The sequence below is a fragment of the Oryctolagus cuniculus genome, chromosome 15 (assembly GCF_964237555.1).
Source record: "Oryctolagus cuniculus chromosome 15, mOryCun1.1, whole genome shotgun sequence".
NCBI lineage: Eukaryota > Metazoa > Chordata > Mammalia > Lagomorpha > Leporidae > Oryctolagus > Oryctolagus cuniculus.
This window is the reverse complement of record NC_091446.1, coordinates 38201429-38225469: the sequence shown is the minus strand read 5'-3', so window position 1 is coordinate 38225469 and position 24041 is coordinate 38201429. Positions and strand designations below refer to the sequence as shown.

General features: G+C 38.8%; 1 protein-coding gene across 1 annotated transcript in view; it reads left to right on the top strand.

Moving 5' to 3' along the window:
* Window positions 1–24041, top strand: part of MARCHF5 (membrane associated ring-CH-type finger 5) — a 55587-nt gene that overhangs the window by 18944 nt on the left and 12602 nt on the right. Inside the window, exons 2-3 of the mRNA XM_002718508.5 lie at window positions 5220–5422; window positions 23116–23246. Of these exons, the coding sequence (XP_002718554.1) occupies window positions 5220–5422; window positions 23116–23246 (334 nt within the window). The remainder of the gene's footprint in view (window positions 1–5219; window positions 5423–23115; window positions 23247–24041) is intronic.

Sequence of the window (24041 nt, the reverse complement as noted above, 5' to 3'; positions counted from 1 at the left end):
TTGGTTCACCCTCCAATGGGCGCCGTGGCCGGCACGCTGCGGCCGGTGCACCGCGCTGATCCGATGGCAGGAGCCAGGTACTTATCCTGGTCTCCCACGGGGTGCAGGGCCCAAGGACTTGGGCCATCCTCCACTGCACTCCCTGGCCACAGCAGAGGGCTGGCCTGGAAGAGGGGCAACCGGGACAGAATCCGGCACCCCGACCGGGACTAGAACCCGGTGTACCAGCGCCGCAAGGTGGAGGATTAGCCTGGTGAGCCGCGGCACCGGCCCCCATAAATTAAATTTATACTTAATAAATTCTTTACAAATTAACATTTTTTGTATAGTCATTTGGACTGAAAACATTTAGTCCTTCTCTGCCTCTCATATGAATTCTAAAAAAGTTTTTTTAAGTTAAGGTACATTTCTGGAATGTACTTTTTTTTTTTTAAAGATTTATTTTATTTAATTGAAAGTCAGAGTTACACAGACAGAGGAAGAGAGGGAGAGAGGGAGAGAGAGAGGTCTTCCATCTGCTGGTTCACTTCTCAATTGGCTACAACGGCTGGAGCTGGACCAATCTGAAGCCAGGAACCAGGAGATTCTTCCAGGTCTCCCACATGGGTGCAGGGGCCCAAGGACTTGGGCCATCTTCTACTGCTTTTCCCAGGCCACAGCAGAGAGCTGGATCAGAAGTGTAGCAGCCGGGACTCGAACCAGCGCCCATATGGGATGCCAGCGCTTCAGGCAGTGGCTTTACTCACTACACCACAGCGCCAGTCCCTGGAATGTACCTTTTTTTATTTACATCTTATTTTTGTGTTATGTCAGAAGTTTACATATTGTGGGCAGTATATTTGATCTCATGACCATCAGATTTATTTTTTTAATGGCTGGAATAAATATAAAATAGATGTGATAAGTTGATAGATGGTAAAGATAAGGCAGGCTTCTTGAAAGTATTCATATGAAGCTTTTTTTAAAAAATATTTATTTATTTGTTTGAAAGTCAGAGTTACACAGAGAGAGGAGAGGCAGAGAGAGAGAGGGAGAGGTCTTCCATCAGATGGGTCACTCCCCATTTGGCCGCAACGTCTAGAGCTTTGCCAATCCGAAGCCAGGAGCTTCTTCCGGGTCTCCCACACGGTTTAGGGACCCAAGGACTTGGGCCATCTTCTGCTGCTTTCTCAGGCCACAGCAGGGAGCTGGATAGGAAGTGAAGCAGCCGGGACTCGAACCGGCTTCCATATGGGATGCCGGTGCTTCAGGCTAGGGCGTTAACCCACTGTGCCACAGCACTGACCCCTTATATGAAGCTTTCTTAGTATTACTCCCTAAGGTCATTTCAGCTAATCTCTAATGACCACTAGCTTTAAAATCTAAATTTGTATGCTCTTATACAATATCATTATGACTCAAACAAAATTATAATTATTTGATGATACTGCAAAATAATGTTTAACTCCTAGTAATGTCTCTCTATAAATCATTATCTACCACAGTTGTGAATTTTTTTTTTAAATAATTATTTTTTATTTATTTGAAAGAGTTACACAGAGAAAGGAGAGGCAGAGAGAGAGAAAGAGGTCTTCCATTCCACTGGCTCACTCCCCAAATGACCGCAACAGCCAGAGCTGAGCTGATCCGAAGTTAGGAGCCAGTAGCTTCTTCCAGGTCTCCCACGCAGGTGCAGGGGTCCAAGGAGTTGGGCCATCTTCTACTGCCTTCCCAGGCCACAGCAGAGAGCTGGATCAGAAGTGGAGCAGGCCGGCGCCGCGGTTCAATAGGCTAATCCTCCACCTAGCGGCGCCAGCACACCGGGTTCTAGTCTCTGTCGGGGCGCCGGATTCTGTCCTGGTTGCCCCTCTTCCAGGCCAGCTCTCTGCTATGGCCCGGGAAGGCAGTGAAGGATGGCCCAAGTGCTTGGGCCCTGCACCCCATGGGAGACCAGGAGAAGCACCTGGCTCCTGCCTTCGGATCAGCGTGGTGCGCCGGCCGCAGCGCGCCAGCTTGGCAGCCATTGGAGGGTGAACCAACGGCAAAAGGAAGACCTTTCTCTCTGTCTCTCTCTCACTATCCACTCTGCCTGTCCAAAAAAAAAAAAAAAAAAAAAAAAGTGGAGCAGCCGGAACTTGAACCAGCGCCCATATGGGATGCCAGTGCTGCAGGCTGAGGCTTTTTTTTTTTTTTTTTTTTTTTTGATAGGCAGAGTGGACAGTGAGAGAGAGAGAGACAGAGAGAAAGGTCTTCCTTTGCCGTTGGTTCACGCTCCAATGGGCGCCGTGGCCGGCACGCTGCGGCCGGTGCACCGTGCTGATCCGATGGCAGGAGCCAGGTACTTATCCTGGTCTCCCACGGGGTGCAGGGCCCAAGGACTTGGGCCATCCTCCACTGCACTCCCTGGCCACAGCAGAGGGCTGGCCTGGAAGAGGGGCAACCGGGACAGAATCCGGCGCCCCGACCGGGACTAGAACCCGGTGTGCCGGCGCCGCAAGACGGAGGATTAGCCTAGTGAGCCGCGGCGCCGGCCGCAGGCTGAGGCTTTAACCCATTGAGCCACAGTGCCGGCCCCTGAAATTATTAAAAATCTGAAAGTTCATGCTTTATATGTAAATATCATCTTAAAAGTAAGCCTGTGCTGTATAAGTATTTAGGGGTGAGATATACCAGTGCCTATATCTTTAATATGCATAAAAAAATAAGATTGATTAATAAATATGTAATAAAGCAAATATAGCAAAATGAGATTTGTAGAATGTACATGTTGTATATTTGGATATTCACTGAAGGGTTTAAGATTTCTTTATTTGTAAAGCAGAATGACATAGATATCTTCCATCTGCTGGTTTATTCCCCAAACTCCTGCAACGGCCAGTGCTGCGTAGGCTGAAGCCAGAAGCTCCAGCTAGGTCTCCCATGTTGGTAGGAGGGGCTGAGTACTTGAGCCATCATCCACTGCTTCCTCAGGGGCATTGGTAGAGGGCTGCATCAGAAGTAGAGTAACTCATACACTAACCAGCACTCTGATACAGGATGCCACAGTCACAGGCAGCAGCTTAACTTGTTAGTCCACCACAGAGGTCCCAGAACAGTTTTTCAGATTTTTCACAGTAAAATGTCAGAGAAATAAACCTGTACTTATCTAGAATTTATGAGGAATTACACATGTATTTCCATTAATACAAAATTACTATTTCTGTAGGTGAAAAACAGATGAGTAGTAGCTATTTCAGTTGGTTTGGTTAGTAAGAGCTGAATAGGCATGTTTTAATTATAGTTATATTTTTATTTTTTTTTCCTGATGGCTGAAATTGGCTTGATTTAAAATTTGATTCACCTTAATACTGATTAATTATGCTAGTGTAGCTATCATTACCTACATATATGTTCTGTTGAAATAAGACACAGGAACCTAGAAGGTTTTTAGACATTTTACCTATGTTTTGTAGCCAAAAAGTTGTATCCCTTTCCTAGACGTGTACCTTTACATTTACAAAATTACCTTGGTTGTGAGGAAGAGTATGTATTAACAATACCTTGTGACATAGCAGGTTAAGTCACAACCTATGACACTGGCATCCAATGTGAGCACCAGTTCAAGTCCTGGCTGCTCCACTTCCAATTCAGCTCCTTGATATTGCACCTGAGAAAGCAGCAGGAAGATGTCTCAGGTACTTGGACCCCTGCCCCCAACATGGGAGACAGGAATGGAGTTCCAGGCTCCTGACTTCTACCTAGTCATTGCAACCATTTAGGGTAGTGAACCAGTGGAGGGAAGAACTCTCCCTCTGTCACTTTGCCTTTCAAAAACATAAATCTTAACATAAAACTTTAACTAACCAACCTATTTGCTAGTAAACTTACCAAATGGGATTTTATGCAAAAATTCTAAGTTAAAAACCCAATAGGGGAGGTAGCATTGGCATTGTAACATAGCCACTTGGGAGGCCAGACCTGCATTCCATCTAGGAATGTCATTTCTAGTCCTGGCTGTCCACTTCTGATCCAGCTTTCTACTAATGTACCTGGGAGGGCAGCAGATGATGGTTCAAGTAGTGGGACCCCTGCCACCCATCCATATGAAAGACCCTGATGAAGTTCCTGGCTCCTGGTTTTGGCTTGGCCTAGCTCTGACTATTGGGGACATTTGGGAAGTAAACCAATACATGGAAGATCTCTCCCTGTGTCTCTTCTCTGAGTATCATTCTTAATTCAAGTAAATAAAGCCCAGTAATACTATGGGTAGTCTTAGCACTTATACAACTTTATTAATATACTTAATGCCACAAGTCGTACATCTAAAAGTGGATAAGGTAATGAGTTTTATATTGTGTATATTTTTTTTAATAAAAGGCATTTTTTGGGGGGCCAGCACAGTGGCATAGCAGGTAAAGCCGCTGCCTGTGGTGTAGGTATCCCATATGGGTGCCAGTTCGAGTCCCTGCTGCGCCACTTCTGATCCAGCTGTCTGCTACGGTCTGGAAAAGCAGTGGAAGATGGCCCAAGTCCTTGGGCCCCTGCACATGTGTAGGGAGATCCAGAAGAAGCTCCTGGCTCCTGACTTCAGATCTGCTCAGCACCAGCCACTGTGGCCACCTGAGGAGTGAACCAGCAGATTGAAGACTGTCTCTCTCTTTCTCTTCCCTCTTCCTCTTCCTCTCTGCCCTTGCCTCTCTTTAACTCTGCCTTTAATAAATCTTTAAAAAATACATAATATTTCTTCGTGTCGTCTTATGGTCTTGCTTTAGCAGAGCTAGAAATGAGGGGGTGGTTTTCCCCTCAGTTGAAAATTGAATGTGACTGTGTGAAATCACATGCGATAATACTTTGTTTTTTCAAGTTGAAGAGGTTGGTGTTGAAATGGGGAGAATACCAAATTTCACATGAAGTATTTCTGTGCTTACTACTTCTCAGTTATTAGGTCTTACAAAACAAAGGCAGCTTGAGGGTCATCTTTGCACTATGATACATTAAAGAAGGTAAAAATTACTAGATAGATGGCAGAACTACATTAAAAACAAAATTCCAAAAATACAACATCCTATAGAGAAAGATGAAGAAAAACAGAAAAAAATAAACTACTGAAAATTTATTGGTTGTTTTGTCTCATTTTTTTTTTTATGTAGATCAGAGGTACTATAACATAACATAGAAAGATCAGCCCATTAAGTGAGAGCTACAGTGTAGAGAAGGCTGGAATCCCAAAGATAAACATCATTTTCTCTTTTCATTTACAGAAGCTGCTGGGTATGTTTTGCCACTGATGAAGATGATAGAACAGCTGAATGGGTGAGACCATGCAGATGCAGAGGATCTACAAAATGGGTTCACCAGGCTTGTCTACAGCGCTGGGTGGATGAAAAACAAAGAGGAAACAGTACAGCCAGAGTGGCATGTCCTCAGTGCAATGCTGAATACTTAATAGTTTTTCCAAAGTTGGGTAAGACAGTCTTTTAAAACAACACAGATAACATTTGATGTTATTATACATAACTCTGTTCTCAAGTTTATTTTAAAATGACCCATCTCTGGTTTTTTTTTGAGTCTCTTTATTCCCTTTCTGTTTCCTCTTTAAACATCAGAGACATTAATTTGTTTTGCTGACAGTTTACAATATCCTTGATATAGCCCCAAATCCATCCATTTGTCTGTGTATTAACTATTTTTATTTGGTTGAACAAAGAAAGAACTTGCATATCTAACTTGTGGTTATAATCAAATAGCAAAGTTATAATAAAAAGCTCATTTAAAGAACCTCATTCTCCAGAGGCAGTTGGTTTAGGAGAAAGAAAGCAGTAGCCTGTTCTAATACTTTTCCTTAATTCTTTTGATGAGGGGAAAAAAGGGAAATTAAAGACATACTAAATTGCCAAGTTAAGCTCAGTTTTGGTATCCAATTTATGTGTTTGTCTTTCATGAAAACTGCTGTCCTTCTTATGGGAATTGGAAGGCAAGGAATAACCAAATGTCTTTGAGAATGGATCAAGCATGGAAAAAACAGATAGCAGACTGCTTAAGAAGTTGTAACTAAGGCTAATACTCATGAACTGATGTCATTCTTTTTTTTTTTTTTTTTTTTTTTTGACAGGCAGAGTGGACAGTGAGAGAGAGAGAGACAGAGAGAAAGGTCTTCCTTTGCCGTTGGTTCACCCTCCAATGGCCGCCGCGGCCGGTGTGCTGCAGCCGGCGCACCGCGCTGATCCGATGGCAGGAGCCAGGAGCCAGGTGCTTTTCCTGGTCTCCCATGGGGTGCAGGGCCCAAGCACCTGGGCCATCCTCCACTGCACTCCCTGGCCACAGCAGAGAGCTGGCCTGGAAGAGGGGCAACCGGGACAGAATCCGGCGCCCCGACCGGGACTAGAACCCGGTGTGCCGGCGCCGCTAGGTGGAGGATTAGCCTAGTGAGCCGCGGCGCCGGCCTGATGTCATTCTTTTTATTGTTTATGCTCTGCTAGTTGTTAAATATTTTTAGTTATCACCCTTGGCTATAACCAAGAGGTATTGGAAGGCAGCTTGAGTTCAGGAAGAATGGCTTCAGGAGGAATAGGATTGAAGGAAAAGTTGGAAATAGTTACCATTATTTTTTTAAATAGGTGTTATACATTTTAAAGTCAGAAGCATGTTTTTAAAATGGAGCAGGAAAATGTGGGTAATAAAATGCCTTTTAATGAAAGAAGATTAATAACAGCAAACAATTTTCAGTTTCCTGTTTTTCTCTAGCACAAGGTCTAGGAAAAAATAATAGCTTTTCATGAAAGGAAAATGGTATAACAGAGAAAGTAATATTCTCAAACATTTTGAATTTGTGGATCACATGATAGGTCTTCATGTATATCATGATGACAAATGAAGTAAATGCAAACAAATAATCCAAAATGTTTTCATTTGAACATCAGAAAGTACTCAAATAATTTAAACATCAGGAAAAGCAATTATTGCTGCAATCTTTGACCACATTGATACCTGGCTCACTAAAATCAAGGTTTCATATTTAACTAGTTCCTTTTCTACTTTCCAGTACATTAGACAACCCAAGCTTTAGGTTATAGGTTGTTTAAAGGGCAGCACATTTATGGTAATTCTCTTAGATAATTTAGACATTGAAATAAATGGACACAAAAATTATTGCAAGGATTCTCAGTGAAAACTGCATACAATGTTCAATCAAGCACCAAGTTCACAAATGAATGATCTTCAGTGGAAAAGTTAAATTTTTCATTTTGAGCGATGACAATGGGTAGATATGTCCTTTTGGTTAAATTCAGTTCTAGGAGATACGTTTTAGGATTTTGTGCAATAATTGAAGGTGGTTTCAAGTATATCTTATAATACATTGATTCCTTTCTACAAGGAAAAAAATACCTAGATATTGCAAAAGAGTCTACTCTTTGGTTAAGCTGTGTGTATCAGAATTTGGTCTTCATATTTTATCCTTAAGAATTGTTATTTCACCCTCAAGTAATATGTTTCAGCTATTCACTATTCTGTATTCCTGTATACTGGATATACTGGAATATATTCACTATACTGTATTCCAATATAATGAATGTATATGTATGTACATGATATATATGTATGTATATGATATGACCCTTGAGTTAGTCTCTTGAAATCATAGAAATAGTTCACTGACATTTATTAGTGTCATGAAAAAATGTATATCCTTCTTTTGAATAGTTTTTGTTAGCAAAGAATGTGTTTGCTTCTTTCTTGATATAACGAGCTGAAGATGCCCATTCATGGACTGCAGTTTGAATTATATTCCCAATTTTCCATGCAGTCTTTAGCACTTACTTCAAAAATAGAGGATGTGTTGTCAAATGCTAGCTATTGTCTATCAGTGAAGCCATGTGTCAATTGGCTTTTAAATGTGCAGTCTGGCCTTAGCAATCCCAGTATTCCTTTACAAGTCAAGTCTCAAAACTAATCGTTGGATAAAGGAAAAAGAATCTCCTCTCTATACCATAATTCCATTGGTAACCAGAATTAAACATTTCTTGATTTATATAATACAAATGTATATGCTAAGAATTGATTGATAGTCTGTTCACTGGTGGTTTTATGCAGCCTTAAGGTAAAACACTAAAGAACATGTATCTGATGGTTATTGTTCTTCCTGTCTCGTACATGTATTATGTATTGTCCAGTAGTGTCATCTGATGATAAAATTTTGCCAATAGCTTGCTTTGTTTCTCTCTGCACATTTGTGTCATTTATTTTGCAGCTGATAATAGGTAGACCTGTTTTGTTAAAATAAATTGAAGTACCATTGACTGTAGTTTTATCTTTATGGTTTTGTTGTTTTTCTTTGTTTTATTTTTGAGAGGTGGAGAGCAAGGTAGCTAGCTCCTATCTGCTGGTTCTCCCCAGATTCCCAGCTTAGGAGACTGCACATGATGGCTGCTATCCACATCAGAGACCTGGATTGAGTTCCCAGTTCCTGACTTCATCCAGACCCACCCTTGGGCATTGTGGGCATTTGGGGAATGAGCCAGTAGATGGGAGTGTGCTTTCTTCTCTATTTTCCTCTGTCAGCCTCTCAATAAACAAATTTGTCAAAATGATGTCAACACTTCAGTAGCTTCTCTGCCCTATGTATTAAAGTTCACTGGGAATAAGTGTGTCTCAGTGCAGGCTGATCACTTCTAATGTACTGGTCACAGCCCATTCTAAGATCATATAGTCTTTTTTTTTTTTTTTTTTTTTTGACAGGCAGAGTGGACAGAGAGAGAGAGAGAGAAAGGTCTTCCTTTTGCCGTTGGTTCACCCTCCAATGGCCGCCGCGGCCGGCGCGCTGCAGCTGGCACATCGCGCTGATCCGAAGCCAGGAGCCAGGTGCTTCTGGTCTCCCATGCGGGTGTAGGGCCCAAGGACTTGGGCCATCCTCCACTGCAGTCCCGGGCCACAGCAGAGAGCTGCCTGGAAGAGGGGCAATCAGGACAGAATCCAGTGCCCCCACTGGGACTAGAACCCGGTGTGCCGGCACCACAAGGCGGAGGCTTAGTCTATTGAGCCATGGCGCCGGCCATAGATCATATAGTCTTTACTGTAAAATCATACTATTATCATTTATGACATTCTGGGTTAAATATATTTTTGGCTTTTTCTCATGTAAACATTTTTCAGCCATTTATTGATTTCCCTAAGTGTAGCATTTAACACATTATGATAGTAACAACAAAATATATATTTAACAAAGGTAAATGCCTCACATGATATGAAAAGTATGTTAGCTGAAACAGTGCTGTGTTAACTATTCTAGAGCTTGAGTAACTCGTGGAATGTAACAGCAATTAAGAACCTCAAAGGATTTCTTTGAAAGTCAGACTTAGTCTTTTCACATTTGTGAAATGTTGGTGATCAAAACTTGTATTACTTTTTTCTTCACATTGTCTGTAGACCAATTAGTAGATCATCATGTACCACCATTGGTCTCCAAATGATGCTTGAGAAACCCTGTCTGAAAGAAGGAATAAAAGACACTAGAACAGATGCAATAGGAAAAAGTTCTGGTTGACATTTTGTGAGATTATCTATGTGTAAGTAGGTATTTTAAAGTTTTCAGGGGCAGGCATTTGGCCTAGGAGTTAAGACATTGGTTGGGATGTATCCCATATCTGAGTGCCTGGTGTCAAGTCCTAGTTCCACTTCCCATTCTAGCTTCCTGCTAATGCACACCTTGGGAAATAGCAGGTGATTGCTCAAGTGGTTGGGTCTCTGCCACCCCCATGGCAGGTCTGGATTGCATTCCTCACTCCTAGCATTTGGAGGGTGAACCAGCAGATAGGAGCCCTGTCTTCATCTGTCTCTTCTTTATCTATGCCTCTCAAATAAATAAATGAATAAATAAAAACCATTAAAAACATTTTCCTGTAGATTTAGCTGCTGGCTGGCTGGTTAGCCGACCAAGTCTGCTTCTTTTCTGTTACTAAGTGGGTTTTAGGAATAAAGAGGTAGTGTTAAGTATATTTTCTTTATTGTTGATAGGGAACTTGTTATGCTCATTTATGAAAAACTTAGAGGACTCATCAGACTTTCATCCTTTATTTTATTTGCCATTCACCTCAGGGATTGCTTCTTTTTTCCCCTTTTTTTAATGTCGACTAGTTGTATATATGTGCCTACATAAAATCTTGCTGTTCACAATATGATCTGAAGACTAGCAACACTGGCATAATCTGGGAGCTGTTAGGAATGCAGACATCACACTCTCACCACCACCCCCATTTTAGTGATTTGAAATCTACATTTTATTGAGATCATAAAATGATTTCTATGTACATTAAAATTTAAGAAGCATTGCTTTAAAACATGAAGGGAATACCAGCTGAAAAAAAAAGTTTGCTACTAAAAATAAAACATTTCCATGAAGTTTGAGTCCTGACAGTAATATTATTTGGATAAGCAGAAAAATCATAGTATCTTAAAAGTGGAGATTTTGATTTCCAAGGATAGAATAAGCTAATTTACTTTAAATTTTTAAAATTTCTTTCATTGACGTTTTGTAGTTTTCAGAATATAGGTCTTGTGCTTTGTTAAATTTTATCTTAAATTTCTCATTTCAATGCTTTTATAACTGGAGTTCATTTCATTTTCAGGTTATTTATTGCAAGTATATAGAGTTCAATTGATTTTTGTATCTTGATCGTGTCTCTTGTGACCTTGCTGAACTCATCTAATAATGAGAGTTTTTTAGTGGATTCCTTTGGATTTTTGTATATGTAAGATCATAGCATTATAAGAGTAGAGATAGTTTCACTTTTTCAGTCTGGATATTTTATTTCATTTTCTTGCCTCATTGCCCTGGATATAACCTCTAGTACAATGTTAAGCAGAAGTGAAGAAAACAGACATCTTTTTTTTATTCTTCACCTTAGGGGGAAGCATCTAGATTTTTCACGTTATGTGAAAAATAAAAATTACCTTTTAGAGATTGCCCTTGGTCAGTTCTAGGATGTTTCCTTCTGTACCTCCTTTGTTAACTGCTTTTATAATGAAAAAGTGTTAGGTTTTGTCAAGTATCTCTTCTGGGTTTATTTTTGAGATAGTTTTTTCCTTTATCAATATGGGATGTTACATTGATTATCTTATGTTAAATCAGCCTTGGTATAAATTCCAGTTGATCAGATAATATAATCCTTTTAAGGTGTTACTGGATTTGGTTTGCTAGCATTTTGTTGATGACTTTTCTGTCCACAGTCATAATGGATTCTGGGTTTTCTTTTGATATCTTTGGTGTTGGTACTGGAGTACCAACCATGAGATAAATTGTGAAGTGATCCCTACATTTATATTTTCTGGAAGGATTGACATTAATCCTTTAAATGTTTGATAAAAGTAATAAAAGCCATCTGGTCCTGGGCTTTTGCTTATGGGGAGTTTTTTGTTTACCAAATCAGTCTCATCACTTGTTATAGGTCTATTCAGATTTGAGTAAGTAATTTGTATCTTTCTAGGGATTTGTCTATTTCTTGACTACATTATCTCATTTGTTGGTATTTAATTGTTCATAGTATTCCTTTATAATCCTTTTTATTATTATAAGGTTGAAGGTACTGATCCCCCTTTGATTTTTTAGTAATTTGAATCCTTTTTTTTCTTGGTCAATTAAGCTAAAGTTTTGTCAATTTTACTAATTTTTCCAAGGGATGAATCCTTGAACTTTTGTTTTCATTAACTTTGTATCACTCTGTTCTGTTGTTTGTTTTGTCTTTTTTCCTAATTTTTATTATTGAAAGGTTACATTACTGATTTGAAGTTTCTTTTTTTATTTCAAAGACTTTGTTTAAAGAATATTTTTAGGTTCACAGAGAAATTGAGCATAAGGTTCCCATTAATCCCCTTGCCCTCCCAGTCCACCCCACTATAAATTTCCAGTACCAAAGTGGTACATTTGTTACAATCCAGGAACCTACAATCAGCATTCCTCTTCAATATTTCAGGGTTCATTTTTGGTGTTGTCCTGTATCTACCATAATGGATCTGATGTAAGTTTTGAAATCGTTGGAGTAAATACCAAGGAGCATGACATTTTCATCTCAGTATAATCCATTTTATAAGAAACCTCAGGGGGCCAGCACTGGGGCATATCAGGTTAAGGAGATCTTGGCTCCTGTTTCAACCTGGCCCAGCCCTGGCTATTGCAACCATCTGGGGAGTAAACCAATGGATGGAAGATCTTTCTTTCTTTCTTTCTTTCTTTCTTTTTTTAAAGATTTATTTATTTGAAAGAGTTACAAGAGAGGTAAAGACAGATAGAGGTCTTCCATCTGCTGGTTCACTCCCCATTTGGCCACAACAGCCAGAGCTGTGCCGATCTGAAGCCAGGAGCCAGGAGCTTCCTCTGGGTCTCCCACGTGGGTGCAAGGGCCCAAGGACTTGGACCATCTTCCATTGCTTTCCCAGGCCACAGCAGAGGGCTGGATCGGAAGAGGAGCAGCAAGGACCACAACTGACCGGCATCCATATGGGATGCCGGCACTTCAGGCCGGGGCATCAACCCACTGCGCCACAGCACCGGCCTCTGCAAGATCTTTCTCTGTCTCACTCTCCCCATCACTCTTTGAAACTCTGCCTTTCAAATAAATCTTATTAAAAAAAGAAGAAGAAGAAAGGAAAGAAAGCTCAGAACTGGAGTGGATGGCTCATATGTGATGCAGGCATCCTAGGCTGTTAATCCTTAACCTGTTGCAACAGGTTAAGACACAGCCTAGGATGTGGTGCAACAGGTTAAGACACAGCCTAGGATGCCTGCATCCCATATGAAAGTGCTGGTTTGAATTCCAGCTACTCCACTTCTGATCCTGTTTTCTGCTAATGCACCTGGGAAGGCAGCCAGTGGTGGCTTAAGTACTTGGGTTCTTGCCATCCATTTGGGAAATCTGGATGGAGTTCTGAGCTCTTGCCTTGAGCTTGGGCTAACCTCTAGCTGTTAAAGGCATTTGAAGTGAATGGAAGATACCTGTGAGTGTGTGTTGGTATCAACTGTCACACTGCCTTTCAAATAATCTTAAAACTCTCAGAACTGTCTTTTAAAGTGGTTGTACCATGTACCATCTTGCATTCCCAGCAACAATGATGAGAGTTCCTGTTCCACATCCATGTGTGCTCTTGGTATTGCCAGTGTTAGATTTTTGTCCATTTTTACAGGTGTGTGGTGGTGTCTCACTGTTTTAATTTGCAATTCCATAATGGCATATGGTGATGAGCATCTTGTTTGCCATCTGAATATATCTGGTGAAGTGCTCAAGTCTTGTGCCCATTATTAAGAATCAGGGGTGGTTTTCTTATTGTTGATTTTTAAGAGTTCTTTCGCAGATGTCTGTTGTAATCTTTTCTCCTTTTCTGTAGTTTGTCTTCTCTGTTCCTCAGTTTTTCTTCTACTTTAATGTAGTCATTTACATCTATACCTGCTTTAAACTGCATCTTACCTGCTTTGGTGTGTTTTCATTCATCTAAAAATGTTTTCTAGGCCGGCGCCGCGGCTCACTAGGCTAATCCTCCGCCTTGCGGCGCCGGCACACCGGGTTCTAGTCCCGGTCGGGGTGCCGGATTCTGTCCCGGTTGCCCCTCTTCCAGGCCAGCTCTCTGCTGTGGCCAGGGAGTGCAGTGGAGGATGGCCCAGGTGCTTGGGCCCTGCACCCCATGGGAGACCAGGAAAAGCACCTGGCTCCTGGCTCCTGCCATCGGATCAGTGCGGTGCGCCGGCTGCAGCGCGCCGGCCGCGGCGGCCATTGGAGGGTGAACCAACGGCAAAGGAAGACCTTTCTCTCTGTTTCTCTCTCTCTCTCACTGTCCACTCTGCCTGTCAAAATAAATAAATAAATAAATAAATAAATAATTAAAAAAAATGTTTTCTAATTTCTCTTGTCATTTCTTTGACCCATTGATTATTTAGAAGTATGGTATTTAATTTTCACATATTTATAAATTTCCCAAATGGCCCTCTATTGCTGATATTCTAATTTCATTTCAGTGTGATCAGAGATCATACTTTATCTAATTTCTTAAATACATTATGACATGTTTTATGGTTTGACAAATGGTGTATCTGGAGAGAAGAATGTGTTTTCTGTTATTGGGGAAAGTGTGCTATAAGTGTCTAGTTTGTTCATAGTATTTGTCAAGTCTTCTATTTCTTTGTTAATCTTAACAATCCATTATTGAAGATGGGATATGAAAGTATTCAATTATTGTCAAATTGTCTTTATTTGTATACATTTTTTTTTATTTATTCTGCAGCTAAATTAGAGAGGTATATGTTTATAATTGTTGTATCTTCCTAATGGACTTTCCCTTTTACCATTATAAAATGTCCTTATTGTTTCTGGTGAAAATTTTTGTTGTAAAGCCTCTTTTGGTTGACATTAGCACTTCAGTGTCTGTGTCTTAGTAGAAGAGTAGTAAATTCTAGGATTACTGTCAAGTTAAAATTTTTTTTACAGTTTTGTTATTTTTCTGTTGTTCCCACAGCCAAACATTAATTCAAACCAATATTGTATAGAATTTTAATAACCTTCCCCCCAAAGTGGTTATCAAGTGGAGTGATTTTATAGTTTGCTTATCTTTTTTCCAAGCTATCAGTTAGTTATATCATAAAAAGTCTGCCTTGTTTCCTCTAGACATCCTCCATCACACTTGAATTCAATTTGTTTTCTGCTGCTCTCATGAAATACAAGTATATTATTGGCTTGCTTCACCACTCGAGGAAGCAAATGTGAACTTCAGAATTTAAGTCCATTATTCATAGTAATATTTACACTTAGCCTTAGAGAAGTTTTTTTACTTGGCTTTAAATTTAAGTATGATCAAAATTTTTAAGAAAGTAAACCTAAAACTCTACTCCATAGTGATTCAACCTTTGGATACTATTTGTTCAAAGTTTATAGCTGTACAACTCATTAGATGTTTAGAACTCATTTATATGCCCTCTTATGAACCAAATTACTAAGGTGACTTCAAAATAAGGGTTTCTTGTGTACCCTGTTGGATTACATCGAGTCTTGCCCCTTAAGATTTAAAACTAGATTCGTTTTAACAAACTTCAACAGTATGAGGCTTTCTGGATTTACATTATATATGAATACAGGTGCTGAATTACAGGTTAAACAAGTAAAATTTTCAGAAACTTTTTAATACTGTAATTGCTAATTACAGAATCTAAATTCTAAGTTCTCTCTCTTCATTCAGATTTGTTGGCCCATGAACTTCTCTACTCTTTGTCCTGCATCTTTAAGGAAAAAAATCTGTCCTTTACTTCTTACCTGAGAATTTCCTGAAACTTTTTTATCCCAGAGCCTTAAGCCATTTTTCCCTTGGGCATCTCCTGTTTTTATACCTTCTACTCCATAATCCTGTCATGTTTTAACTTTTCCATTTTTGAGCACTCTTATAATTTAGAACTGGAAGAAATAATAGCCCCCACATTGATTAGTACTATATAACTTGATAGTACTAAAAGTTTCACATTATCTTAATTTTCACAAAAATTCTAATATAGATAATACTCTCACTATGCAGATACAGAAATTACGGCCTAGGGATGGCAGTTTGTCCAAATTCACACAGCAAACCCTACCAAATGCTTGTCCAACTTATTATACTGCCTCACAAGGAGCCTAATATCCAAGCTTCTCATATACTCAGAAAAAGGAAATTAAATGATAATGTCCAGTTGACTTCCTGAATTTAATAGCCCTTTGTTATTTTCTAAAATATATTTTCTTTTTAATAAAAATAATTATATTTCATCATGGGAAAAAATTTAAATATGGGTATGTTTTTAAAAGATAGTATATAATTACCTGATATAATATAGTATGTGTATAATTAGTGCTACCAAATGTTTTTATGTATTAATGATAATCAAGGGTGATGATTATTTTATCACTTTAAAGAAATTTTTCAACCAATTTTTTTTGTTTTTTAAGATTTATTTATTTGAAAGGCAGAATGACAGAGGGAGAGACAGAGATCTTCTGTTGGCTGTCTACAAAGTTCACCTCTAGACAGAAATGTCTTCTCAGAATGCCCTGTTTGGTTTTGTCCTAATTCATTTGTATTTTTTAATCTGTATTTAGAATTGGCCTCCTTTTTCACATCACAGACTTCAAGTCCTATTTAGGATTCAGTGATTTTAAAAAATAAAATAGAATTTTTAAAAACTTTTCATATTTTTACCCCTCTATAATCTTGATGTAAATTTTTTTTTTTTTTTTTTTTTTTTTTTTTTTTTGACAGGCAGAGTGGACAGTGAGAGAGAGAGACAGAGAGAAAGGTCTTCCTTTGCCGTTGGTTCACCCTCCAATGGCCGCCACGGCTGGCGCGCTGCGGCCTGCGCACCGCGCTGATCCGAAGGCAGGAGCCAGGTGCTTTTCCTGGTCTCCCATGGGGTGCAGGGCCCAAGCACTTGGGCCATCCTCCACTGCCTTCCCGGGCCACAGTAGAGAGCTGGCCTGGAAGAGGGGCAACCGGGACAGAATCCGGCGCCCCGGTAAAATTTTCTTAACATTTATCTGTATTGTTTATACCATAAAACCATTTAACTTTGCCTTAAAGTTTTCCAGTTGTTTAATACATGTTTATTCTTTGTCCTTAACTAGATTGTAGGCTCCTTGGAGGCAGCAGCTGATGTTTTAAATTTTGTTTACATTTTAATACATACTAAAAGGCTGTGTATGCAGTAGGTGCCTCATAATTATGTACCTAGTGGTTGACCTCACAGCACACAAGTATTCCATGGGCTATTCTAGTGAGGATAAATATGAGCTTTCCCTGGCACAAACTATGTAATTGTTAAAGAACTACTATGGTAATCTTTAGTTACTAATCATAATGTGATATATAGATCTGGCATATATAGATGTAAAACACATCTGTAGATAGGTACTCATCATTTTTGACCCTGGATCTTTAATTCTTCAGAGTTGTTTGGGTTTTTTAAATCATTTATTATTAGTTTGGTTATCTTAAACAAAATATCTAAGAACATAGCCCTTCTCTATAATCTAATGATTAACCTGTTACTAAGCAAAGTAACCCACATCCTGAGTTTGTAGGACGTTTGTTCTTAAATATAGATGGTGAAATCTCAGCCTACAAACAGAACAATCAAAGATGAAAATTAGATAGGCTTATTTGAGGCTCTTATACCTCGCTTCCAAAGTCTAGTGTTTCCACAGTGACATATGCTTCAGAAAAGAGTTGAAAACTCTTCACTATCCCACTAGGATCCCTGCATATTTTTAACTGTTAATCAAGTTGGTTGTTAGAGTATATTTCATGTCTTCAATAAGGTTCACAGTTGTTGACTTGGAACCATATAATTATTACTTTTTGTTTTTTCAAGTCCATTTTAACAACAGACTGAGTTAAATACTTGCCATAGAGTGCTATGACTAGGTCCTGGACCATTATATTCAATGCCTGTGAAACAGGCCGAAGTGCATACTGACAAGTACCATGTGCTGAGATAGCTGTGGCCTAGAAAGTCCTTGAGAGTGATGCCAATCATCATCAGAAAGCATTTTTTTAAAGCACCTATCTGTACATGGTTCTATCCTAGGCACTGTACAAAACGAGTTAAACAGACATGGCCCCTGCCCCCTGGGAATTTTCAGTCTAAGATGATGCTGACATGGACAGACATAAAGGATATTGAGACAACTGAACAAACATTGAACAAGAACATAAAGTACTAACATTATGCACAAGCAAAGGGGTAAGTGCATTTTGTGGGGTAGTATGTAAAGGAAGCCTAATGGGACATGGACAGGGTGGGGTAGAGAAATTAGTTAACCTCTATCAAGTTAGGCTAGTTTTCACTGGGAAGTTAGTTGGGTTTTCAGACAGACTTAAAGATCAGGGCATTTGAGATACAGTGCATTAGGAAGATTGGAGCAAGGACAGAATGGAACTAAATTGTTAAATTCACAGGGGCCTCAAAAATCTGCAGTTCTGGATGGCTTTCAAGGTGGGATTACTTTTTTAGCTCAGAAGTTGGGTCTCTGTCAAAACTAGTTCAATGCAGAGCAAGAAGTGAATGAAGAAATCACCTGAGAACTTGAGTGGTTTCTGCAGTTTATTTTGTTTATTAAATCTTTTATAAACTGCTGTACACTTCACAAAAACCTTCATGATTCGAACAGCTGTTACATTCTCAGGAATTTAATATGAGCTTGTTTTGTGAAGAACCTTTGTACATTAAATCATATTCTCTGTTAGAGACTTCAGCATGTTGACAAAGTATAGAAATTATATTTCTGGCAAATTGATAGGTGTTTTTAGGCTATCTTTTTATCTGAGATGGGTCCTGGTATTTCTGGAGATTACTGTAAGCACTGCCAGCAGATGTTGGACACTACATATTACCCACTTGCCCTTCAGTAACTAAAGGCTTAAATTCTAAGGTATGCCTTTGGTAACCATGAATTCATAGACTTGAGTTTGACTCACAGCAACAGCAAATCTACTTTTGCAGTGTCTTCCAAACAAAACATTATTTCTTATGTGGTAGATGTAGACTTAGGAGTTTCTCAAATGATTTTCAGCTTACTTTTTGATGCCATTCAAATTTGAAATGTGAAATCTTGAATTTACACATAGTATTAGGGTATACTTTTTCTCCTTACAAAAAGCCTCTTTATTGTACAGAAAATTCACAGTAGACTTCCTTTTAATTGTAGACTTCCCTAGTGCCCTTTAAATTATTGGATTTTTAAAGCATAATATACAAAGCTTCTTCAGTTGGCATCCATTGTGTAAATACAATACTGTTGAAAACACAAATGGTGAGGCCTACTGAGGCATTAAAAATTCAATAATGTCTTTAAAATATTTAAACTTTTTAATGCTCTCATATATTTAACTTGTGAGGTAGGATATTTTCATACTTCTTCCTCTTTATTAGAATTGAGGTTTTTCAAGGGCCAGTGTCTTACCTTTCCCTACTTTTTATGCTATAATAAATATATTAAGAAGAATCCAGTGACTATTGACATTTTCCTCCTAAGATTATGACCCTAAGTCATGAGATAATAATACATTAACTTCCTCATTGGAAGAATATGATTGGGGGCCAGAGCTGTGGCACAGCAGGTTGGGCTTGCTGCCTGTGACACCAGCATTCCCTGTGATCATCAGTTTGAGTCCCAGCTGCTCCTCTTCCTATCCCACTCCACTTGTGTGCCTAGGAAGGCAGTGGAAGATGGCCTGATTTGTTGGGGTACCGCCATCCACATGGGAGACAGAGTTCCAGGCTCCTGGTGTCAACCTGACCCAGCCCCAGCTGTTGCAGTTTTCTAAGGAGTGAACCAGCAGATGGAAGATCTCGATCTCACTTTCTTCCTCCTCCTCTCTCTCTGTCCACTTTGCCTTTCAGATAAAGTAAATCTTCAAGAATAGAATGTGATTTTACCCATTGTTCCTACTCATCAATAGCTTGTCTAGGTAGTCTTTTTTCTGTTTACTTGGGAGGCAGTGAAAGAACTGTCATCCATCGGTTCACCCCTCAAATGCCAACAGGACCTGGCACTGAAGCATTCGTTATCTGCCTCCCAAGGTCTGCATAGGCAGGAAGCTGGAGTCAGGAGTATCCAACCTAGGTGGAATGTCCAACCTAGGTGGGATGCAGGCAGCCTAACTGTCATGCGAAAACCACTACATATTCTTTAGCCCTAGAAATACCTCCCCCATGTGACAGTTCATTATTATAATAGTATAATACTAATCATTTATCCTTCCTTTTGAATGTCAATCTAGCCTTAGACTAGTCTATCTGGAAGAGCTTAAATAACCTAAATACCTCAATGTTTAAGCAGAGTAAATATTAGATAAAAGCCAAGACAGAATTTTGACAGAAAAACTGGAACTAGGTACCAAAAATGCTGCCAGTATCTCAATTTTATGTGTTATATCTTCTGCATATAACCCAAGGAAAGAGAAGAAAATTTCCAGAAGCAAATATGAAGATATCTTTTCTTCTACAAAAGAATTCATACCCAAGGATTTAGGAAGAAAACTGAACTCACAATGTTAGAAGTTTCTTGAGATCTTCCCAGGAAAATGAATTCAAAACTCTGCATTGCCATTGTTCTTATAAAAGTGGTAGTGATGGGTTACTCTTTAGGAGTTAACTTTTTGTAAAATATTTGTTTCTTATGAATTACTGCTTTCCAAGTACTAGAAATACCTCAACAGAGAATTCAACTCAATAAATACTTCAGAGTCACAGGAACTTAGGATAAGTCGATGAGCAGAACAAAAAGATCTTTTCCCCTAGAGCTGATGTTCTGAGGCAGGAGTTAGGAAACCTTTTCTATAAAGAACCAGATGATAAATATTTTAGACTTTGTATGTGATTATCTTCCAATAAAACTTTATAAAAACAAGCAGCTAGCTGGATTTGGCCCACAGGCCTTAGTTTTCCAACCTGTTTTAGTGTGTAAAAAAGAGTAAGTAAATTAGCGTCTATTAAGTGGTTTAAAAGTGGGGGAAGGACAGAAGAAAATAAGGCAGCCAGTTGACTCAGTAGTTGACACTGCATCCTATGTCAGAATACTTAAGTTTGATCCCTGACTGCTCTGATTCTGGCTTCCAGCCATTGCAGACCCAGAGAGGCAGCCATGATGGCTCAAGTAGGAGAGTCCTTGCCATTCACATAGGAGGCCTGGATGGAGCTCATAGTTTTGTCCATGCCATTGTGGGCATTTCAGTAGTAAACAAGCAGATGAGGGAGTTCTCTCGCTCTCTGCCTCTTCTCACATCTCTTATTCTTACTGTCTCTTTGCCTCTTGAATTAACAAAATAAAAGAGGAAGAGCCAGTAAAAGAGAGTGAAAAATTAGTAAACTAGAAAGAACACCAAGAAATACTGATGTTGTGGAAATGCACTTATGTATCATTTATTGGGGAGAAAAAGGGATTATCTGTGTCAAGAGGTTGCTGATGGGCCAAATAAGATGAAAATTGAGATTAGACTGTTGGAATTGGCCCAAGTGGAGACTGTTAGTAACTTTAAGGAGCAGTTTGGATGGAGTAGATTCCAGGAAGAATTAATGAAGAGAGATACAGACAATTCTGAGGAATTTTGTTGAAAGGGGAGCAGAGAAATGGAATAATGAGGCAGAAGGATTTTTTTTTTCTTTTAAGATAGAAGAAACAGTATTATGTTTGGTTAAAATAATTCCACTAACAGTAAGCAGAAGATGTGGTAGCACAGGAAGGAACTGCTAAAGCTGAGGCTATGCGTTGGTGAGGAGACAGGCTATTTTGTACAGGTACAGGGATTGACTTCAATGGTTGCAATATTGGTAGTTGGATACATGTGCTGAAAAGAACCTGTCGATATTTTCTTATGTTTTCAATTTTCTCAGTAAATGATTATTAATAGAGAATATGAAAGTTGAAGTTCCAGGCTTTGCATATTCATACCAATAGTCCCTTAACCTCTAGTTCCAGCATTTGAGGGCTCTTTGGTGATTGATTAAGATAACTTTTACTTGGCGTTTTGGAAGAGTTATGAATTGAACTCAGCAAAATAGTGTATTTTGAGAATTACACCCTGATAAGATGAAATGTTGTATATAATGCCTGCAGCATATCACCTGATACCATATAGACACTCAAAAAATGTTAGCTCTTATTAGATGATGTAGAGTCAATATGCACTAAATTTGGGCTTATTTAATCTTTGATCCCAGAAGATACTTTATCACAGTTTTAATTGTTATGTAAGTTAGAGCTTACAATAATAACATGCTCCATTTAAATCACAGATCTTAATGTTCTCTCTGCTTCACAAGGTAGTCTTCTCTTTACACAGTGACAAGTGATATTTCTGCCTCTAGCAGTTATCAGGGAGTCTTGATGGGGGCTCCACAGAAGGATGCTTGTTCTTACATATATGTTTAATTATTTTATCATCAGATTGCCATCTTCTTTTCTTTGTACCATAAAAATAAACTATTTTGTATATAGTATCCTCCTTTAGAGTGATATTAATTCATTTAGAAGGTAGGTAATAATTAAACACTTCTAAGAAAATGTCTCAAGCAATCGTATGTAGAGTATTCAACAAATATGATTAATAAAATGTTTCATATACCTTTGGTTTTACAGTTCTTTGACTTCAGGAAAAAAATTTTTTTGAGAGAGAGAAACAGCACTTCCATTGCCCCATTGCTAGTTCACTACCCAGATGGCTACAAACTGGGATGGGTTGAAGCTGGGAGCCTGGAACTCAATCCAGGTCTCCCACTTGAGTGGCAAGAATCCAACCACATGAGCTTTCATCATTGCCTTCTAGGGTCTGCATTAGCAGGAAGCTAGAACCAAGAACAAAAACCAGGAGTCAAGCATTCCAATGTGGGACACAGGCCTCCTATCTGGCATCTTTACTACTGGGCCAAATGCCCATTCCTTATCTTGGCAAGGATCTGGAAAATTCTGGAGCTAAATTATATGGAGCTTAATGGCAGTTAGTACAATTCCTCCAAATTTAGCTGTTCCAGGAAACTTTCAGAAGGAAGTAGTAGGAAAATTTCACAGTGAGTATATAATAACAAGCATAATTGGCACATACAGGTTTTGGAATGCCATAAAAACTGGTGTCATAATCATAAAATGAAGACTGTTAAGGAATAATATCCAACTAAATATAGCACACTGAGATAAAAATAAGACAAACTGACTCTGTGTATAAGAAAATAGCCTTGGTTACCTTTACATACTGTACCAAGGTACACAATGAGTGAAGTCAGAGAAGTCATATTACCAAGTACAAAAGAAACTAATCATTGCTAGGACTAAGTGGAAAGAGCAAGGTGAAGTGGCCCTTTGGTTCTGCCCTAGCCAATGTGATTAAGGAATAAGCAGCTATATTTGAGGCTCTAATTTTATGTTCAATGATACAGATAAAAATTTAAAGAAGCTATTTCCTAGAATTTAGGAAGTAATACTTAGTTATTCATGTAAATGACTGAGAAATTCTAAACTTTTCAAATCTGGGTTGCCATCAAATTTATAACCATTTCCAAACCATTGGAATATCCAACTTCATTTTAGATCTTTAGAAAATATTGAATAAGTCATACCAAAAATCTACCTTCTATTGAACTTTGTTTTCTTTGTATTATAGGTCCAGTTGTTTACGTCTTGGATCTTGCAGATAGACTGATCTCAAAAGCTTGTCCATTTGCTGCAGCGGGAATAATGGTTGGCTCTATCTATTGGACAGCTGTGACTTATGGAGCAGTGACAGTGATGCAGGTTCATTATTTTACTCTATTCAGTGATACTACTTTTTATGTAAAGATCTAAAATTCTTGTTAGGATATTTTAAATGTATTATTTTGAATAACAACATTCTCATCGCTTAAAAGTAAGAAAATGTGTATATTTAAACATCAGGCAAAAAGTCTTCCTACTCCTGTCCTTCACTTGCCTACATTCCCCTCTCCCCTGAGCAGCCACTATTTTTGGTTACAGATATATTCTTCCAGACTATTTAAGGAAAAACATAAATTTTTTCATCCACTTTTTTTTTTCCTAAAAGGAAGCTTAGTTTAGGTGCATCTATTTTTCATGGTGAACTTCGGAAAACTTTTCACATAAATAAATACTTAAAACTCTCTGTAGCATTCTACATACAAAATGACTGTACCGCAGTTTACTAACCTGTCTCTTATTGGTGGACAATTAGTTGCTTCCAGTCTTTTGCTATTACAAATGCTGTTACAATCAATAACTATTGATGAATGTCAGACTTAAATTTCAAAAATTTCAAGATTTCACTCCAAAGCCTTTACTATTTTCTATCCTCCCTATATACCTCTTCTTTGAAGATTTCCAGCTGACATCCCTGTTCTTTCATGTTCAGACCTATGTCTTGACCTGCTCTTTCAAATCCAGCCCTGAAACTGCAGCTGGACCCCTCCTCCTTAAATAATCTCTTGTGTTTTTACACTCAACATTATTGAAATCAAAACTTATTTTTTCTTCCATTTACAACTAAACCTGTTCCCTGCCATACTTTCTCAATATCTTTGATTCCTACTGTTGTCC